This window comes from Hordeum vulgare, chromosome 3H (assembly GCF_904849725.1).
Source record: "Hordeum vulgare subsp. vulgare chromosome 3H, MorexV3_pseudomolecules_assembly, whole genome shotgun sequence".
Lineage (NCBI taxonomy): Eukaryota > Viridiplantae > Streptophyta > Magnoliopsida > Poales > Poaceae > Hordeum > Hordeum vulgare.
In genome coordinates, this window is record NC_058520.1 from 148,008,842 (window position 1) to 148,030,792 (window position 21,951).

Below are 21,951 nucleotides of genomic sequence, written 5' to 3' on the forward strand. Positions count from 1 at the left end.
AAATGTTTGTGAATTTGAGAAAAAGTTAAGAAAATTAAGAAATTTGTTACAGACTTGAGTAAAATGTTCAAATTTGAGAAATATTTATGAATTTTAGACAAATTTTCACGAATTTGAAAAACAATGTTTTTTAAACACAGTATAAATATAAACGCTCATACATACGCACATTCACTACTATGGATGTGCAGACACACCCTACTCCTTCAAGCACCCTAAAAGACTGAATCTACACATCATTTTAGGATTGATGAAGTTGTCTTCAACGCCTTTGTAGTTGACGAAAATGTCTCCTTTCACTGAGCACAGATCGCTGAAAGCCTTGACACAAATCCAAAAAAATGTGAGCATTGTCAAATCTAGGACTTAACCCTGATAGGCAGGGAAAATTAATATCCTCCTAACCATCAAATCATAGATTGATTCGCAAATTAAAAAAATCATGAATTAGGAAAAAAGAAAGAGAAAAAAAAACATCCGGTAAAAAACCAGAGAAATAACATTGCCACAAAAACCGGGGGAACCTTCTTCGACGAGGTTCCTTTTTTGCAAATTTTCTAGGAGATTCGTATAACCGGTGCAACAAAAGGACATCTGGGCTGGCCCACTACGCAAAGATGGCATGACAGGGTCCCACGGGACGTCCGGCCCGCGCCGAAGAGCCCAACCGCGACCGAATTCCACGAGTACACGTATGGTATGCTTCTGGAAGCTTCCACCCCTTAACTAATTTCCTCCCAACCCGGTGCGAGCCGCCTTTCCCGTCACGAGCACGAAACGGAACCGGGCACCGAGGCCACGCACGGCTCGGCGCAGCGGTGTGCGATAAGGGAGACCGACCGAACCTCTCCGGTGAGGGAGACGGGGACGTGAAGGCCGGCAAGATTCGAGGGGCCGGCGGAACCAAGCGGAAGCCAGCAGAGTCGTCGTCCACGCGGGGCGGCCGCCGGCGGACGGAGCCGGCAGCTCCGGCGCCTAAGGAGATGGGGGTCGACTACTACAAGGTCCTCGGCGTTGACCGTGGCGCCAGCGACGACGACCTCAAGAAGGCCTACCGCAAGCTCGCCATGCGGTGGCACCCGGACAAGAACCCCACCACCAAGAAGGAGGCGGAGGCCAAGTTCAAGCAGATCTCCGAGGCGTACGAGGTTGCTTTTCTTTTTTGATCTCCTCTTGTGAATATTAGATTTCTTTTTTCTCCCGCTCTTGAGCCGTTTGCCGATTAGCCAAATCAGTTCATCGCCAATCATGAAAGTTCACGTTTTTATCCTTGTGAATCTATGTATGCGATCAATTCAGATCGATCGTCCTTGTCATTACGTGTGCGGATGGGAAGATTTCCTTCAAGTGCCAGTTTTGACACAATGTTGTATGCCCTTTGTTGTACCTGTAGGTCTCACTGCATCCAGCGATATGATATGCTATCCTTTAAACTTTTATATTGTGTAAGCTGGAGATGGATAGAATTGCATTGCATCATTGTTCAGAATCGGGGATTTAGAAATAATCTTAAGCAGGGACCCGAAAAAACTGTTGCAAGTTTAAAGACACTTCTCTGTTCATGCAAACTTTAATCCACTCCTTTGACATCTTTTAGCGCAAGCATCCACATGGTTAAATTGTCAATGACTAAATTGTTCATCGGTTGGTATTATCTGTAGTGCAGTTTAGAAACGATATTTTTTGACCAGATCATGCAATTGTTTAGCAAGTTTAACTTCCAATAATTTGTTAAGTCTCTACTTCCAGTCATTTGCTATAAATGTGCATTGATGCTATGTGTTGCCTTATGACGTTTCAGGTCCTTAGCGATTCACAGAAACGCACAATATATGACCAGCTAGGGGAAGAAGGGCTCAAGGGGCAGCCGCCTCCAGGGGCGGGAGGTCCCGGTGCATCTTCCTTCTACCCTGGCGGTGGCCAGTCAACCTCATTTCACTTCAATCCAAGGAGTGCGGATGATATATTTGCTGAGTTCTTCGGATTTTCTGGGCCTTTCGGCCTGGGTGGCATGCCGGGTGGCAGCATGAGAGGGGAACCAAGATCTTATGGTGGGGGCGTGTTTAGCAACGAGTATCTCGCTTCACGATTTGGTGCGGAGAGTTCTGCTGGCAGTATGCCGCGTCCATCACACAAACCGGCACCCATTGAGAATCGACTTCCAGTGACCCTTGCGGATTTGTACAAGGGTGTAGCCAAAAAGATGAAAATCTCAAGAGAGGTCATAGAGGCCAGTGGGTAAGCTTCCTTGAAGTTCCTGTAACTTTTCAGCTAAGCACGTAGCTATGAGAAATTGCGGTGTGTAACCTCCTATAGGCTATAGGGATTCAACGGATTATCGTCGGTGAATTAATTGCATTAAAAACTTCTATTTGGAGCAACCATATTGTTCTTCTATGGCCTGTGCATGTCCAGTATCGTTGTGACAAATTGATTTAGTTTCCACTCAACTGTTAGAAATAGCTGTGTAATTTTTTCAGATTAGTCAACAAATCAAGATGTCCTTGTGAAGCTAAGTTGCATTTTGTTGTTTAGCGGCTGGCTTTATACTTTCTAGAAAGAATTGAGAATTTGTTTGGAGCCATAGATCGTCTGGTATTTGTATAGTTTTTGTAGCACAGGGATGATACCTATTAATAACTGTAGCAGCCCTTTGAATTGATTGTCTTATTTCCTTGCTGAGCACAAGAAACCAGACTCTTCATTGCTCACTCTTTCTATTCAATCTTAGAGCTATGTAGTATGAATAGCATGTTTTACATGAGTTTTACTTGTACACTGATACATGTCAGAATCCGACTCGGATTCGGCTATCCAAGTTGGGAATTTTTCTGGATGGATCATTTTTTATTCTTCACATAGTTAACACTTGTATCTTGTAAATTATGTAATAAGAGATTAAATTGCCAAAGAAAATGCAAGTGCAGTTGTTATAGTATATTCTGCATTGGATGCGGACATGAGTGTCAGAATCTGACTCGGATTCTGGTGTACATTTTGTTCAAAAATCTGGACATGCCAAATAGCATATGTTTTCTGACACGTTTTCTCTGAAGAGATAACCGTTACATGTTTCCTTTCTAGGATAGCTTTTCATTCTTCCCTTGTGAACGCCTTCTGATCTTTCTCCAGTTGGTGTGCTTTGCTAATACGTAGAGAACATTCTAAAAAGGGCTATACAGCGTTTGGGTTCATGTATGCATATTGATTGTTGCCTCACTTTTGAAGTAGTCAGTGCCCAGGTGGGTATTCTTGTTAAACATTTTTTTCATGTGATAGTGAAGCCCTGCATAGGTCGGTCTGAAGGGCGCTACCATGCAGCCTTAGTAGGTAGAGCCTAAGCATCAGGTGGTCTAGCTTTGAGGTGGCTTTAAGAGACTTCTGAAATTGTTTTATCTTCATGGGTGTCATTTCCACCCTAAGGTTGTGTGCATGGTGTTGACGGTTACATTAGGATTTTTGTATGGATGGTTTATATATATACATTATATTTGTATTTTATGATAATCCTTGACAATTTTTATTCATCTGCATCTTCCTTGAAAATCATTTTGCATATTTAGCTCTGTGGCTATGTTGTGAATACCTGGTGTTATGCTTTGACATAAATATATCAATGTTTTATTTCAGGACCATTCTTTTATTTGGTGTCCGCTTGCTAATTTTACTTATATTTTCAGGAGAGTTTCCCAGGTAGAAGAAATTCTGACAATAGATGTGAAGCCTGGTTGGAAGAAGGGGACAAAGATCACCTTCCCTGAAAAGGGGAATGAATCTCCAAGCATGATAGCTGCTGATATTGTCTTCATCATTGAAGAGAAGCCCCATGATGTTTTCACCAGGGAAGGAAACGATCTCGTCATGACACAGAAGATCTCCTTGGTGGAAGCACTGACTGGCTATACCTTGCATCTCACAACGCTTGACGGGCGGAGCCTGTCCATACAAGTTAACTCGGTGATCCACCCTAGCTATGAAGAGGTGATCCCTGGAGAGGGCATGCCGATACCCAAGGAGCCCGGTAAGAAGGGAAATCTGCGCGTAAAGTTCAGCATCAAGTTCCCTTCCAGGCTGACATCTGACCAGAAAGCTGGGATCAAAAGGCTTTTGGGTTCTTAGCCCTATGTGTCATTTCTATAGGCTGATGAAAGCGACTGTGAATATCTCCAGCATGTGGCTAGATAGATTTCTATCCGTCCGGAATTGGTTATTCCATTACATACCTGTAGAAATGATGTTGTCATTCTATGTGTTGTTTTCCCCCATAACTTGGTAGAGGCTTTTTCACATATGTGACCAGGCTGGTTGTTGTTGATGTCTTAATATGTTCTTCCTCGGGATTGAAAGAAGGTTTGAGTCCAGAAAGGTTATAGAGATTTTGTACCCTGTCTTGTCGGGATAATTTGGTTTTGTTATATGCTATTTGAACTGTGGTTTCTGTGTACAAATGACATAAGGAACTATGGTGCATTCTCAGACATAGGAACTATACATGAGCTTGTCGTCAGTTGAGCCATTGTTGTTAGATGGAGCGTGAGGGAAGTCTCCAACGCTGAACTCAAAACACCCACATACGTAGTTTGCCATTCAACGGACCCGTATTGTTATTTGTCCGTGGGTAGGACTTATTCCACTCTATCCTTGCTCCTCCCTTGCTTTGCAACCTCCTTCCCTATACTTCTTCAACCGTCACACTGTATGGTAACACCCCCCCCCCCCCCCACCCCCCCAACACACACAGACGTTGTCCATGGCGGACACCATGCTGTTAAACCTCCTCGTCTGACGACTTCCCTATACTTGTTCGACTGTCACACGGTCTGGTAGCCTCGCCTCCTCACTGACGCCGTTCATGGCGGACGACATGCCGGCAGTTGTTCGGTCAAATGTCATTGAGCTATTTCATTGATTTTTTTTCTTTCTGTGATGAACATAAATACGGGGTACGTGGTAATGAATCGTGAGTTCTACGATGCGTGGAAGGTTGTATCTGGGTAGGCATGAGGCAATGGCCTCGACCTTTTGACAAAACATGCATGGTTAGTTTCATGAGCAAAGACACTTTGCATCCTATGACTTGCACGTGATCCACCGAATGTAATGTGAAGTTACTAGGTCATTGGTGGTACATCATCTTTAACTCCGTCATGAAGTAAGTTTTGAGGTACATGTGGAGCATTTAAAAAGAAATGAAGGATGATGCTTGTTAAACAAAGCTGTGTGTGGGGCCGCCATGTATAGATGTAGTTTTTGCTGTAGCATATGTTATTTCCATTATTGCTGTAGTAGCATCAATTATTGCCCCGAATGACCCAGCCTATCTACGGTAATCACCCCTATTTTTAGAAGGTGGCCACGCGTTCTTTATGAATGCAATGTGAAGCCGCTACTCGCTAGGCCATCGGTGGTACATTTTCTTCAACTCCGTCATAAAGTTTTGCGATACGATTACACAAGTGGAAAGAAGGTGTCCACCAAGCTCGTCAACCGAGGAGATAGTAAGTTTTTGTGTTTCTTTTCTCTAATGTTGATCATAATTCATACATTCACTCAATATTACAATTTGATAATCATCACGGTGTATAGGCCGGACGCGTTGCCGTGTTGTATCACGGAACTAAGGGCAGACCATTTATGTTCATAAATTGCTTGATGAAGCTCAAGGAGCACAGTGAGTGAGACGACGTGATCCGATTTGGAGTATCGATGAATTCAAAAACTTGTTGAACATCCACTTATCTTGGATGTAATATTTATATTTGAACCATTGTTGTATTAGGGATACGTGGGTGTTATTCTTTGATGAATTATGCAATTTCTGTAATTATTCTGAGTGTTGCGGACTTAAAAAAAAAAAATAGGCGTGCACGTTTAAGAGACATGAATGGATGGCCAGTTCTTGTATCCTTATGACCAGTCCGCGGGGTTGGAGAAGCCCTAACAGTATTCTTCTCCTAAACTTACCTATCAAACGTGTGTCACATTATGCGTGTATATGGTCTAACTGATGAGGCGCGTCAGAAAGTAAAAAAAAATAGAAGAGCTAGGGACACGCTACAGAAGACTTGACGGTCTCTGAGAGTCCAACATTGCATAGCAGAAGAACTAACGAAAGGAGGGTACAAAGAAGATAACTGGGTCCTCACACACAAAACGAAAAGCCTTTACAAGTACGAGCGTTTATTACTGCACATCTGAGCTCTCTCATCTGATGGAAACAACGGGTCTTACCATCTGCAATGTAGCTGTTCGACCTCACAAGGGAACACTTTAGCAGATAACTGAAAAACAAAAAACAAATAACGAAGAAGCGATTCGTCCATGTCATCTCCGGGGCAATGCAGCACCGGAAACCATCAGACCATATTCACAGCAGTCACCTCATCACGCAGCCTTCGCCTGCAAAGATGTGAGCATGATAAATAAGATTGCGGCATTAACATGACTCTTGGATTGAACGTAGAAGGAAAAAATGTTTATAACTCCAAATTTGTCTTCTTTACAACCATGGTTAGCATTGACCATACCAATCCAATTGTTGAAAGGTTTTCATCTTGTTACTTATACTTTTTGACTAGCTGATTTTGACATTGTGAGGGTCTTGGTCGATTAGAAAAATATGTGATATATTCTTGGGGTAACCTAGAGGAAGAATTATTTTTAGTAAATTATCTTTCCGGGGGTAACCAAGAACAGAAAAATATGTTATGTTGCTTGGGTTAATCAAGAAACTTTCAATTATTTGGTCCTTCAGTGGTACCAAAGCTGTATAACCATATTCCTGTTAGAAACAGCTCATATTGGTTCCTCTTTACATGTACTCAGATTAGGAGATAGTGGAATAATTGAGGGGAAGCTTACCCTTTTCTCTTCCTCGATCTTAGCTTTGATGTACGAGTAGATGGCAACACCAGCTATTGCAACGCAAGTTCCGATTCCAGTCTGTGTGGTAATTTTGTTGCCTGCTCACACAAGATTTAGCAAGTGTTAAAACTAGGCATAAACCCATGCCGTAGAAAAAAGGACAATCGGGCAAATAATATTTAGTCATAATAAATAATGGGACATTTTATTTACCAAAAATGATGATAGAGAAACCAATGACGAAAACCCTTTTCAACACATTGCCAACAGCATGTGTCAGAGGGGCCACCCGCTCCAAAGTGTTTGTAGCAATCTGCCATGAGCCATGTAACAGATTATAGCAGATGAAACCATCAAAAATGGAATGTTCTAGTTTGGCAACATCACGATTAACTGCTGCTAAATGTTGATCTCTATATTGCATAAGAAACAAATGCCGGTACAGTCATTGCATGGCTCATGTTATTGCAAATGGTATGGCGTAGTGGCAACAGAAAGCTCAAATGCCAGACTTAATTATTCCAACAAGAGCCTATGCAACTGGTTACCTGATTATAGAGATGGTAGAACAATCCCACCAGGAAAAGATCTGATACAAATTTTGTCAGACCTACTTTTGCAATTGCATCGTTTAATCCATACTGCATTAGTTGTGGTCCTTCAATCTGCAAGGTTGGTCATTCAAAATAAGAAACGTGAATGTGAAGCATAGCACACGAAAGCTTTTTTATTTGGGCTATTTATCACACTTACAATAAGTGCAGGTGGTATGCAGACAACTAGAGCAATTATTGAGATGTAAGCATACACGTTGGTGCTATCCATGTCAGTCTGCAACGACAAAAATGGTTAGTAAAACAAAGGAATTGAACCACAAAGAGCCGAAAAGGCAACACGAGATATGATGAGTCAAACGATAAGAAGAAAACAGGCACAAACCATGGCTTTTTTGGAATAAATACTCCGGTAAGTGAACGAGATGTTAGAGATCATAGCATTGATGAAACCCTTCCAGCTAAACGACAGTTCAGTGAGGGATGCCATTGAAACACCTGGTCATGTTCAAGTAGTTAAATAGGTTGAAGAAGAAGAAGGCACGGACCAAATAAGTTACTAGTACTATTTAGCACGTGCTATCAAGTGAAAAATGATAACAATGACAGAACAGGAATTGTGCCACTAGAGAAACTTGTCTGATCAAGATATCACCGGTCTTTTAATCACTGTATCCAATAATTTTAACTGGTTTCTTATACTAAAAAATAATTTCTACAGCTTTAGTAGTGAACTGGTAACAGAAGGCTTAATTGAGAAATTACCAAGCACAACAGGGGCAAGAGACAACCACAGAGACAAGGGAACTGTCTGTCCAAGGACAAACTGGGTAGCAGCTGCATTGAAGAAGGGCTCCAAAGCTGCATAGCAATTATGTAACACAGAGAAGAATTAGCATATAAAACAGAAAAGGGACAAGAGAACTCCAAAATGAAATCTGCACATGAAATAGGCACCTTTAATAGTGTGGGCAAACGAGACTGCAACAGTAGCAAAGGACACGTTGCTTGTGACATGACCAAGAGCATGGCACAGTGCCACCGGAAAGAGCAGCTTCAGGAGCGTTCCATTGATCGGCTACGGAAGATGCGGTAATTTGCATTATTTTTTGAAGCAAATTTCAAGATAAGAAACATGGCCTTGATAAGAAGCAGCTATTGATATGATAAATTCTTCTAATATGTTGTCAATTTAGAGGCATGCTATTCTAATTAATGGACACAGACTTTTCTAATGTATGAAAAGATGAAGGGTGTGGATCAAGTTTAGTTGAAGCTTATTGACCACACAAACAACAACAGATTACCTTTACGGTTGAAATAAAGGGTCTGTACAATTTACTTAACAACTGCAATTCTTTTATGAAACATGAAATTATAAGATTTCCTACATTTTATACAGATGCTTAAACATGGCAGTGACATATGATCCATGAGTGCAACATTATAATGGAATTTACAGGAAGCCTATCAGTTGAACAATATTTATGAACTTTAAATGAAATACTACAGTCTCAGTGAGGCCGTTGTACTTTTATGAATTTACAGGAGGCCCATCAACTGAGGACCATTCTGCCCACTGTGTGAATTCCCAAAGAAAACACAACACTACAGCAAGGCGGTTAGAGTTACCGCGCGCTTCGGGAGACCAACGGCCCAGCTGAGGAGGCAGTACACGACCCCCACAAGTAGATGGATCACGGAGACAAAGCTGCAACCAGCAGTGCCATTTCCAGTGTAAGTTGCAACTCAGGCACAAGAACTGAAAGCAAGATCAGTGAGGCCGCTGATCTTCATCGTTTCGAAACAAAAGGCAAGGATGCAGACAACACACTTACTATGGGTAGGGGAAGTAGTTGTAGATCTTCTTGTTGAGGATGTTGAATATCACGTTCAGGAAGTACCTGCAGGATCACTTGCGGCAGAATGCACAAATTAGCTGAATAAAATCACTGCAAGATCGATCAAGCCAAACGGTGGGCGTGTTGAGTGAGGCAGCGAGAATGTACCACATGAAGAAGAAGAAGCCGGTGGTGATTGCAGGGTACTTCTCCAGCAACCCTGCCGACTTGGCCTCCCTATTATACAATAACCACAGTCAGTCAGAAAGTAATAAGATTGTTATAAGTGCGCTCCCAAGTCCAGTATCAGGCACAGGGCACGGATTTCGGCGCTGTGAGCCCCACCGATCAGCGATCAATGTGGCTGCAGGTGGGACCAGAATATTTGAAGTCGTGCCGCTAGCATGTGCAGCAGCGCAAATGTGGCTGAATTTATTTTTCTGTGCGGCGCGTGGGAGCGAGGAAACCAACTGCAGTATGTAACTAAACAAAACGGCCGGCCAGAGGAGTTTCTAGAAGCTTCCAGCGTGGAGACGCACGTGGCGCCACGGAATGATCACTCACCCGGCGGGGTCAGCGGAGGCGGCGGGCGGGCGGAGCGTGAGCCTCTTGGAGGCCTGGAGCGGGAGCAGGCCGGCGGGGAGGACGAGGGCGGGGCGGAGCTGGCGGCCCCAGACGAGCTGGGCGCCGTCGTGGACGGCGCCGGCGCGGGCGGCGGCCGGCAGGGGCGAGGCGAGGGCGGGGCCGCGGCGGAGGCGGAGCAGGCCGGCGACGCCGGCGGCGGCGCCGCCGGCGGAGAGCGTCCCGAGGGCCGGCATTGCTGCAGCAGCGCGGGGAGTCTGGGGCGATCGCGTTGTGCGCGGGGGCTGGAGCGGGGATGGGGCGGGCGGTTTTGGATAAGTTTATGGGTGGGAGCGGAGGGATTTGGGTGGCGGAGACGCGCGCGGGGGAGGATAGGCCGCTGCGATTGTTGATAGAGTTTGGGGAAGGAGACGAGACGAGAGGAGAGGACGGGGTCGGGTCGGGCGGGGCGGACGTCGCCGTCCGCGCGCGGCCCCGCTGCGCGAAATGGGAGAAGGTTTTGGACCGGGACGGGAAGGGCGATATTTTCCAGGGGCGAAATCGGACGGCGACGCGACGCGATGCTCGTGAGGCCGTGCTTGGAAAGTAGTGGCCGGCGTCCACACAATGCCCGGAGAAGATCCAGAGGCTGCTGTTTCCGGCTGGGAAATGTAACCATTTTTATGCCTGTTACTCTAATTGTTATTGTTAGCTCGTGGCACGGGAATCTCAGTCTCCTGCTTGAAAGCTATGGGACATTTTGCTGCTCATATAACTCCCTTCATTTTCATTTACTTGGTATATTTAAACGAATATACTTCCTCTGTCTTAAAAATGTACGTACTACAACCTTTGTGACAAAATGTAAGACGACTCTTATACTTTAATGCGGAGGGAGTAAGCTGTTTGTTTACTCTATATTTTTACCGCTGTGATTACCTTAATGCGTGCACTAGTTAAAATGTGTCAAATAAACAAAGGAAAAGCATTAGAATCAATCGGATGATTTTAAACTCACGTAAGCCTCCTCTCCACGTGACACCTGGCATGGTCCATTCACCGCTTTTCCTTCCAACCTTATCTCCTTCCTCTGCTCACATTTCTTCCCCGACGACAGCGGGGAACTGCGGAGGGATGTGTCCTGTGAAGTTGTTGTTGTGCACGTCGAGCAGCTCCAGCACCGTGATGTTGGCAAGCTCGGCGGGAAGGTGTCCGGTGAACCTGTTCGAATACAGATCCGGGAACACCAGGTTCTGCAGCTTCAATCTCCCTGGGTATCTCGACCGACGAGCTGGTTCTCACCGAGCCGGAGCCGGACCCGGACCAGCGACACGCAGTTGGTGACGCTCGGAGGAAGCAGCCCCGACAGCGCGTTGCCGAGCAGGAGCAGCTTGATGAGCTTCTGGAGTCCGAAGACCTCATCGGGGATGCCGCCGGTGAGCCGGTTTTTGGACAGGTCCAGCACGCACAGCTCGGTGCAGTCGCCCAGCGCGTAATAGCTTCCACATCAATTCGACACCGCCGTCGCGTGCTTCGTCGCAACACCCCGCCGCGATGAAATGGAGCACCATGCGTCGGTGGCCGCGCTGCAGGGAAACTTCACCGGCGGCCCGGGTGCCGATGGAGCTTCGAGGAGGTTAGTGTAGCGACGGAGCACCGCCGCGCGACGGTGGCGCTGTAGTAAAGCTTCGTCGGAGGTTGTCGGGGTGCTGCGATGGAACCAGTCGTGTCGGTTGCGCGCTGCAGTGAAGCATCGCCGGCGGTCGTCGGCTGCTGCGATGGAACCCGCCGCGGCGGCTACGCGCTGCAGTGAAACATCATCGGAGTTGCAATGAAGCGTTGCCCGAGCCGGTGAAGCTTCGATGGGGTTGCAATGAAGCATCGTCAGTGCTGCGATGGAGCATCGTCGGGCCAATCGATGTTGCGCAGCGCTGCCATGGAGTCGTTGTGCGGTGCTGTCATGGGAGCGTTTGATTGTGCGGCTGAAAGCGTCTGATCGTACCGCTGCCAACTCGGCTGATTTCCTCGGGAAATCGACCGGTTGATTTGTAGCAACGCCCATAAACAAAACTATAGGAGGTTGTTTGGGTTTGCTTTGATTGTGTCTTAGTATTTGAAAAGATCGATTCCAGCCATATGATTTGACTTAACGATTTTGTAGTACACCTTTAAACTCACACCCGATTCAATCGACACACTTTCTGTCGGGGGTGTGAACGGTGATCTATAGGATTAGAGCAATATATCCGGACCCCTCATATCCGTTTCAAACGTCCGGACAGGCCGTCCGATCACTATCCGCTCATTAAAAAGTGACCCAGAGGATGCCTTAAATAGGCCTCAAACGCCCGGGCTGACCGGCACCTCTCATATCTAGCCCAAATATGGGACGAATTTGGGGGAGTCCGGGCGCGCTCAGGCACGTCCGCCTAACACGCCCGACCCATTCATGATCCCACGTGTGTCCCACACGGCTCGTCGCTCCGAAACCCTAACTCACTCTGAAAGGACATATGCTCCCTTGGTGATTGTACTAATTCATGACAACATACATTGTCTTTTGGACTAACACTTTTAACTAGTATATTTCAGGTATAGTCCATAGAGAGCATTGGCTAAAGGATTGTGAGGAAAAACCCCTTGATGCAAGAAAAGGAATAGGATTGGCCAAGCTTCAAGCAAGAGGACTCTACATTTTATATTTATGAAAAAACACTTTTGAGTCCATAGGAAAACCAATACTATTAAAAGGGGGTGAGGTATTTATGATGAACTGGTTTCTCTCACAAAATCTGTGTCCAAAGCCTACACATCAAAATTGGTGCCACCAAGGATTCCATTTCATCCCTACCGATATTTCCAGAGACAGAACCTTTGTCAAATCCTAATCTCTCGGTACCACCAACTTTCATATCGGTGCCACCGAAAGACAGTGACCAACTTTCTGGTTTGTCGATTTCAAGAATCGGAAATTCCATGTTTTGAAATCGGTCTCACTGAGATTTGGAAACTCCCCTAGGTCACCATATCGGTACCACCGAGATTCATATATCGGTCTCATCGAGAATTCAAAAGTTGCCACATTTAGTGCAACTCGGTACCACCAAGATTCATTTCGGTTTCACCGAGTTGGAAAATAATGTTGTAATGGTTGGATTTTCGGAGATGCCTATATGGCTATATATACCCAACCACCACCTCTCATTCGCAAAGGAAGCACTCAGAACACATATACACTTTCCATATTCATTTTTCTAAGCGAGAGCCACCTACTCATGTGTTGAGATCAAGAGATTCCAATCCATCCATTAGAAACTTGATCTCTAACCTCCCCAAGTTACTTTCCACCAAATTAATCTCTCCTACCCATGCCAAATCTATGAGAGAGTGATTGAGTGTTGAGGAGACTATCTTTTAAAGCACGAGAGCAAGGAGTTCATCATTCTACCGTATCTATTACCTTTTGGAGGGTGGTGCCTCCTAGATTGGTTAGGTGTCGCTTGGGAGCCTCCTACTTCGTGTTGTGGAGTTGAACCAAAAAGTTTGTACAGGCAAGGAGATCGCCTACTCCGTGAAGATCTACCCCGAGTGAGGCTAGTGTTGTGTGGACATAAGCCATGGTGGAATAGATAAGACCACTTCTTCGTGGACCCCTTGTGGGTGGAGCCCTCGTGGACTCTCCGAGTCATCACCCTCCGTGGGTTCAAGTCTCCATTAACGTGGGCGTACGATAGCACCACCTATCGGAACCACGCCAAAAATCACTGTGTCCATCTTTGCGTTTGATCTTTCTAAACTCTACTCCTTACTTACATGTGTAATGCCTTTACTTTCAGCTGCCATATATGTTGACTAGCATGTGTAGGATACACTAAACTTGATAGAATTGATAAAATTTGCAAACCATTAAAATTGTGAAAAGGCTAGGTTTCAATTTATGCAAGTAGTCTATTCACCCCCCTCTAGACATCCCTTCTAGCGATCCAACAGTTGGTATCAGAGCATTGGTCTCCATATATAGCCTTGGTTTAATCACCATTGGAGGAAGATGGATGTGTCTAGTTTGGGGAAATTTAGTTGTAGAGTGCATGTTCTCAACGGGGAGTACTATAAACAATGGAAATGTGAAATGCTTGATATATTCAATGAATTCCATGTGCCCAAGTATGTTGAATATCCCTATGTGCCTCCCATTGATCCCTTATATCCTTCTCATGATGATGAAATTGGTATGCTTGTTAATGTAAAAATTGTCAATTTTATCATTAGAAGACTGCCAAGAAATGTACTTAATAAAATGAAGAACTTTGAATGTGCATATACCTTGTGGAAAGATTTGGAGAAAAGATATCTCGACTACTCATTAAAAATCTTGATATCATTTTCCAAAAATCCATTGCCTTTCACAAAATGGAGCCAAATGATCCTAATTTTGATAAATGTCTATTTGAGCTTCGTGACCTCATGCGTGCTAAAGGATACATCATTGCCATTAATAACATCATTGTTAAAGCCATTCACATGCATAAACATGAACATTATCATAGTCGAAATTCTGATGAAATTATTGATTCTTATGACGAGGATATTCCGTTTTACGATGACAATGTGGAGCATGGCTACTATGATGAATACAAAGAGCTTGACATCGAGTATGAGAATACCATGAGCAGCCTTAGTCTTATGGAAAACCTTAGAGACTACATGGACGGAGGAAAGGAGTGGATACTTGACAGTGGATGCACCGATCACATGACCGGAGATAAAGACATGTTTCATAAGATCACACCAAACCATGGACCACGAAGGTATGTGACCTTTGGTCACAACTCCAAGGGTAAGGTACTTGGTCTCAGTAAGGTGGCCATATCTCATGTTAGTTCCATTCAAAATGTCATGCTTGTTGAATACCTTGGCCACAATCTTCTTTCCATATCTAGATTAGCAGATTTTGGTTTCAATGTGCTATTTACAGAGGTTGATTGCCAAGTGTTTCACCATGATAATCATAACATGGTCTTTAATGGTTTTCGTAGAGGTGATCTATACATTGTCGATTTTACAAAAAAAAAAAAACAAACCCCGTACATGTATGATTGCAAAATCTTCTAGAGGTTGGTTATGTAATACAAGGCTAAGACATGTTGGTATGCGTAATCGTGATAGGCTTATCAAAGGTGAGCATATTCTTGTTGTTAAAGATGTAGTACTTCTCAAGCAGGAAAGCAAGTTGGTGGAAGTCATCATGTGAAGAACATCATGACTACAAGAAGTCCACTCGAGATGCTTCACATGGATCTCTTTGGTCCCAATGCTTACAAGAGCCTCGGTGGAAATTCGTCTGCTTTAGTCATTGTTGATGATTTTTCCATATTTACTTGGGTATACTTTCTTGATGATAAGTCACGGGTACAAAGGATCTTCAAGGACTTCGCTCGGAAAGCCCATAATCAGCTTGAAGTGAAGATCAAGAAAGTTCAGAGCGACAACAGATCGGAGTTCAAGAACACAAATGTGGATACTTTTCTTGACGAGAAAGTTATCTCACATGAGTTCTCAGCTATGTACACACCTCAACAAAATGGAGTTGTTGAGAGGAAGAACCAGACTCTCATAGAGATGGCCAGAACGATGCTTGACGAGTACAAGACGCCAAGACACGTTTGGGTTGAAGCCGTGGAAACAACTTGTCATGCGACAAACTAACTCTACTTACACAAGCTTCTTGGTAAAACATCATACGAGCTACTCACCGGTAACAAACCCCAAGTTGGATACTTTTGAGTATTCGACTCTAAGTGCTACATTGTTGATATGCATCATCGTTCTAAATTTGCTCCTACATCTCATAAAGGTTTCCTACTTGGTTACGGATCAAACTCTCACGCTTACCGTGTCTACAACAACTTCACTCGAAAAGTTGAAGAGGCGGTAGATGTGAAGTTTGATGAATCTAACGGTTCGCAAGTCGAACAATTGCCAAATGATGTAGGAGATAAAGAACATTCAGAAGCCATCCAAGATCTACCTATTGGCAAGATTTGTCCCGTGGAGGTGAAGGAAAGTACTTCATTAACTCAAGTGGAAGCCCCTACTTCATGTCAAGGCGAACCACAACACGACATGGAGGCATCCACAAGCGGTACACGACATGATGAAGAGGAGGAAGAAGTACACCATGATGATCCACCTCAACCTTCTTCACCACCACCTCAAGGAGACGACGCCTCCAACGACAATGAAGAAGAAGATGATGAGGAAGCTCCACAATCCAACAAGAAAAATCTCTCACGAGTTCCAGCACACGTGGACAAGAACCATCCGCTGAATCAAATCTTCGTTGACATACAAACCGAGAGAATCACTCGCTCTAAAACTCGTTTAGCTAATTTTTGTGAGCATTACTCATTTATCTCTAGTATTGAGCCTATGAAGGTAGAAGAAGCACTTCAAGACCCGGATTGGGTGAATGCCATGCACGAAGATCTACACAACTTTGAGAGGAAGGAAGTTTGGACACTCGTGGAAAAGCCCAAGGACGAGCACAACGTCATCGGTGCAAAATGGGTGTTTCGGAACAAGCAAGATGAAGATGGTCAAGTTGTATGCAAGAAGGCGCGTCTCGTAGCCCAAGGTTACATGCAAGTCGAAGGTATGGACTATGGTGAGACCTATGCCCCCGTTGCTAGACTTGAGGCCATTCACATTCTTCTCGCTTATGCCAATCACCATGATATTACCCTTTACAAAATGGATATCAAAAGTGCTTTTCTGAACGGTGAAATTGAGGAGGAAGTTTATGTCAAACAACCTCCCGGCTTTGTGAACCATAAGAAACCTAATCATGTTTACAAACTTTGTAAAGCTTTATATAGTCTTAAACAAGCCCCTCGAGCTTGGTACAAATGCCTAACGAAATTTCTCATTAAAAAGGATTTTGAGATTGGTAAAATTGATGCAACCTTATTCACTAAAATAGTTAATGGCGAACTATTTGTGTGCCAAATATATGTGGATGATATTATCTTTGGATCTACTAACCAACATTTTAGTGAGAAGTTCGGAAGGTTGATGTCAGAGAAGTATGAGATGTCTATGATGTGTGAGCTGAAATTATTCCTTGGTTTGCAAATCAAACAAACAAGAGAAGGTACGTTTATCTATCAAACCAAGTACACGAAGGACTTAATCAAGAAGTTCAACATGCAAGAGTGCAAAGGTATGAAGGCTCCCATGCCTACTAGTGTACATGTTGATCTTACCAAGGAGGACAAACCGGTTGATCAAAAGGTTTATCGATCAATGATCGGTTCATTGCTATATCTATGTGCCTCCCGTCCCGATATCATGTTGAGTGTTTGCATGTGTGCCCGATACCAGACGACACCCAAGGAGTGTCATCTAAAGGATGTGGAAAGAATTGTGAGATACTTGATACATACACCAAACTTTGGCATATGGTATCCCAAGGGATCTATTTTTAATCTTGTTGGCTATTCCGACTCAGACTATGGCAGAGACAAGGTTGATAGAAAATCCACCTCGGGTACATGTCAATTTCTTGTGAGATATCTTGTGTCTTGGTCATCCAAGAAACAAAACTAGGTATCTTTATCTAGTGCCTAAGCGGAATACATTTCCGCTGGATCATGTTGTGCACAATTACTATGAATGACACAAATTCTTAAGGATTATGACATTCAGGTGAGACATGTTCCATTGTTGTGTGACAATGAAAGTGCTATATTAAAATTGCCTATAATCCCATGCAACATTCACGAACTAAACATATTCAAGTGCGACATCATTTCATTTGTGATCATGTTGGTAAAGGAGATATTAATCTCAAGCATGTTTGTACTAACAAACAATTGGCTGATATATTTACCAAGCCACTTGATGAGAAAGTATTTTGTCATTTGAGGGGTGAGTTGAAAATTATTGATGCTTCAAACTTGAGCTAGACTCACTCGGATGCATGCAAGGGACTAAGCTTACTTGATTATTCCATGATGATATTGATATGACACTATCTTATATCTTGGAAAACTATGCTCCCTTCTATTGCATCTAACCTTTTGTAGGTACTTGGAAGAACTACACTCCACAAGATTGCCATCAACTCACAACAAAGGCAATATTGTCATGGCCAAGTATCAACAACCCTCTCTTCGGAGATGAAGGAACAAGCCAACCCGAATGGGGCCGTCGCGCCAACTGCCTCCTCTGCGCCACGCTCCGCCCTACCCTTCATCCACCTCCTTCCTTGCACGATCCCCACCCACCTCACCGGCGCGCCGCCCCAACCAGGCTACCTCCCCATGCCTCTCCCCGCACCCTTTAGGTCCTCACGTCCTCGTTGCATCCCCCAACCCGAGTTGTGGACCGCCGCGCCAACCCTGCATTGGATCGAGGATGCCATGGGTCGTCGAGACACATCATAGCCAGATTGTGAGGCCCTCGATTTGATCATACGCTAATCATACACGTAAATGCGTACGACCATGCTCAAGGACTCACGGGAAGATACCATAACACAACTCTAGACACAAAATAAAACATACAAGCTTCATATTACAAGCCAGGGGCCTCGAGGGCTAGAATACAGAAGCTCGAAAAACACACGAGTTAGCGGAAGCAACAAATATCTGAGTACAGACATTAAACATGGGGTGCCTTAGAGAAGGCTAGCACAAAATATACAACGATCGAACGAGGCGAGGCCTCCTACCTGGGAGCCTCCTAAATACTCCTGGTCTTCAGCGGCCTCCACGTAGAAGCAGGCTCTGTCGGGGTAGCAGTCGTCGTCGGTGGGATACTCCATCTCATGGGCTCCATCATCTGGCCGCAACAATGGATCAAGGGAACAATGGCGAAGCAAAGCAACCGTGAGTACTCATCCAAAGTACTCGCAAGTCTGACATCAGAACTATACTAAGTATGCATCAGTATCAAAGGAAGGGGGTTTATATGTGGACCGACTGCAGCAATGCGAGAAAGAGAGGGACGGCCTAGTCCTATCGAAGACTAGCATCTTCAGGGGTCTTGCAGCAATAGACGAGAGTAGAAGAGGTAACACAAATAATAGTCATATTGTTGCAGCAATATTAATATGAGGTCACGCCCATAGATTCTTCCTCGACTCCCTGCGAGGAAGCAATCCCAGAGCAACATTCCAGTTAAGTAACAGTTGTAGTTGTATAAGATCGGGGCACAACTCCAAGTCGTCCTGTAACCGTGGACACAACTATTCGAATAGATAAGTTCTTCCCTGCATGGGTGCACAACATATTCCCCATCACGCTCGATAAACTCTGGTCGGACACACTTTCCTGGGTCATGCCCGGCCTTGGAACATCGACACGTCGTAGCCCCACCTAGACTCAACAGAGAGGCCAGCCCGCCGGTCTAAATCCTAAGCACGCAGGGGTCATGGACCATCACCCTTTGCACTCCTGCACGATGCGAGGGAAGCCGATGTCAGTCCTAGCACCCCTTATTATAAGCGTGATGCCTATCCAGACCACTCGGGCGCGCGCCGCTCCATTGCTGACATCTGAAGAGGTTCGACTGATACCACGACGCCGAGTACCCATAACTTCTCCCACGTAGACGGTTAGTGCATAATAAGGCCTTCCGACCAACCCAGATCAAATACTCAAATCCATTAACATTTTAATTAAATCATCAACACAACTACGCGGGAATCCACCTGCCAAAAACTATTCATCAGAGATCCCAGTAACATGGTCAAGTAACTGTGTGGTTGTAACATCAGGGGGATCCGAGGTATCACCCTCGTTGGACTTCGAACGATGTAACCGTCAAGGTGGACTTAGAGGAATCACCCTCGAGGGTCTCACACTTGAGGGGTTGCACGACAGAGTCATCATCGGGAGTGGTGAAGGAGGAATCACCCTCTATAACCACGACCTACTAGGTGCACTACAGAGATATCATCATGAGTACTCCGCGAGGTGTCACCCTCGGTACCCGATAGTAACTCTGTAGCATCGTACAACTAAGGGGGTGTAAGTGTTGTGTCGGGTCTTGGCTCGTCGATCGGGGATCGAGACTTGACGATAACACGGGGGCAACTGGACTAAGGGTCAGAGGGAAAAACTAAGCCACCCATACTAAGCAGTTTAAAGTGCGATACTGAAAGTAGCAGTTCATCAAAAATAGGCTATGCATCAGATATAGGAACTAACTACAATAATAGCAAAATTCTAAGGCAAGCATGAGGGAGAAAGAAATGGGCGATATAGGAATGATCAAGGGGTTTTGCTTGCCTTGTTGCTCTACGGCAAAGGGTTGGTCGTCGGGAGGGTAGTCGTACCCGGCAGCAGCGTCATTCTCGGGGTCTACTGGTAAGAAGAGGGGGGAAGAAACAATAAATGTAACAGTGATGCAAATACTAAGAATGACATGTCAAAGCAGGGTTAGACATGAGCTAACACAGTGCTATCCGTCATAGACGGGTCGGGAAAATATCGAATGACATTTCCCGTGTCTCTGGCTACTACCGGTGAGATGAAAACAGTGGCAAAGTTCCACATTTGCTATACTAGGGACGTGTGATAGACGAACGGATAGCGTAATCGGATTCGTCTCGTTTTGGAGATGAACTTTCATGTTCAAAATATTTTCATCTGACTTATGATTTATTTTATATTATTTTTTAAAGTTTTATTAATTATTTAGGAATTAACAGATTTAGTTATATTAGATAATTAAATATGACATCATTGTGATGTCATCATGACATCAACAATCAACATGGTTTGACTGGTCAAATATGACCGGTGGGTCCCATGTGTCATAGTCACCTTTATTTTTTTGATTAACTAATAATTAATCAGTTTAATTAGTGGGGGGACCCATGTGTCATACACTGCTTAGGTTAATTAATTAACAAAATTATATTAACAGTTTTAATTAATTGTTAATTGGGCTATACCCACATGTCATTTTCCTATCTACTTGACACGTATTAAAACTATCTAATTACACTAATTGATTTAATTAACTAATTAACTAATTTATTTATTATATATTTTTATTTTTATTCATTTTAAAATCTGTTTTTGTGTTTTTCTTTTTCTGAGGCAAGGGCCCGCATGTCATTGGGACAACGAGCAAAATACACTACATCTACCCACATCTTTACACATCACTTTATACATACATTCATACATGCTTATTCACATATACATACACACATATATATCTATGCATACATGCATATTCTTTTTTTTCTTCTTTTCTCTAAACAAATTCAGGGGCTAATCCCCTCCTCCTCCTAACTAGCAGGAGGGAACACGACGCAGAGGCGAGGTGGTGGGTGCGAGTACGGGGCCGGCGGCTCGTCGGAATGTGGGGAAAACTGGCTGGAGGGGAGGAGCCCGAGGGCTCACTGCGGCTATAGTGGAAGCAACGTCTTGGTGTAGAGGTGTGCTACCTCTTGAGCTTGCGTTGGTTTTTCCCTTGAAGAGGAAAGGGTGATGCAACACAGTAGCAGTAAGTATTTCCCTCAGTTTGAGAACCAAGGTATCAATCCAGTAGGAGTATCAAGGAAAGTCTCCAAAGTATCTGCGCAAAAACAACAAACTTGCACCCAACGCTACAAAGGGGTTGTCAATCTCTTCACGATTGATTGCAAGGTGAGATGTGACGGTGGAAAGTGCAACAAAGTAAAAGTGTAGAGCGGAAAATATGGTGTGAAGTAGACCCCGGGGCCATAGTGTTCACTAGAGGATTCTCTCATGATAGCAAATATTACGGTGGGTGAACGAATTACTGTCGAGCAACTGATAGAACCACACAAAGTCATGACGACATCTAAGGCAATGATCATACATATAGGCATCACGTCCGAGACAAGTAGACCGATACTTTCTGCATCTACTAGTATTACTCCACACATCGATCGCTGTCCAGCATGCATCTAGTGTATTGAGTTCATAACAAATAGAGTAACGCCTTAAGCAAGATGGCATGATGTAGAAGGATAAATTCATGTAATAGATATAAACCCCATGTTTTTACCCTTGATGGCAACAACACAATGCGTGCCTCGCTACCCCTTCTGTCACTGGGTGAGGTCACCGCATGGTACGAACCCAAAACCA

At 44.3% G+C, this 21,951-nt stretch overlaps 2 protein-coding genes across 2 annotated transcripts; one reads left to right on the forward strand and one right to left on the reverse strand.

Moving 5' to 3' along the window:
- Positions 1-742: 742 nt before the first annotated feature.
- Positions 743-4,444, forward strand: LOC123443301 (dnaJ homolog subfamily B member 4-like). The gene is made up of 3 exons (XM_045119638.1): positions 743-1,148; positions 1,802-2,238; positions 3,681-4,444. The coding sequence occupies exons 1-3, from the start codon at positions 984-986 to the stop codon at positions 4,117-4,119; spliced, it is 1,041 nt and encodes a 346-aa protein (XP_044975573.1). The 5' UTR covers positions 743-983; the 3' UTR covers positions 4,120-4,444.
- A 1,719-nt stretch (positions 4,445-6,163) lies between these two features.
- LOC123443302 (triose phosphate/phosphate translocator TPT, chloroplastic) lies at positions 6,164-10,203 on the reverse strand. Its single transcript, XM_045119639.1, has 12 exons — positions 9,824-10,203; positions 9,428-9,496; positions 9,257-9,322; positions 9,051-9,129; positions 8,376-8,496; positions 8,184-8,279; positions 7,804-7,916; positions 7,618-7,695; positions 7,413-7,529; positions 7,078-7,177; positions 6,862-6,962; positions 6,164-6,399 (listed from the first exon to the last, which is right to left on the reverse strand). The coding sequence occupies exons 1-12, from the start codon at positions 10,075-10,077 to the stop codon at positions 6,385-6,387; spliced, it is 1,209 nt and encodes a 402-aa protein (XP_044975574.1). The 5' UTR covers positions 10,078-10,203; the 3' UTR covers positions 6,164-6,384.
- Between the last annotated feature and the right edge of the window lie 11,748 nt (positions 10,204-21,951).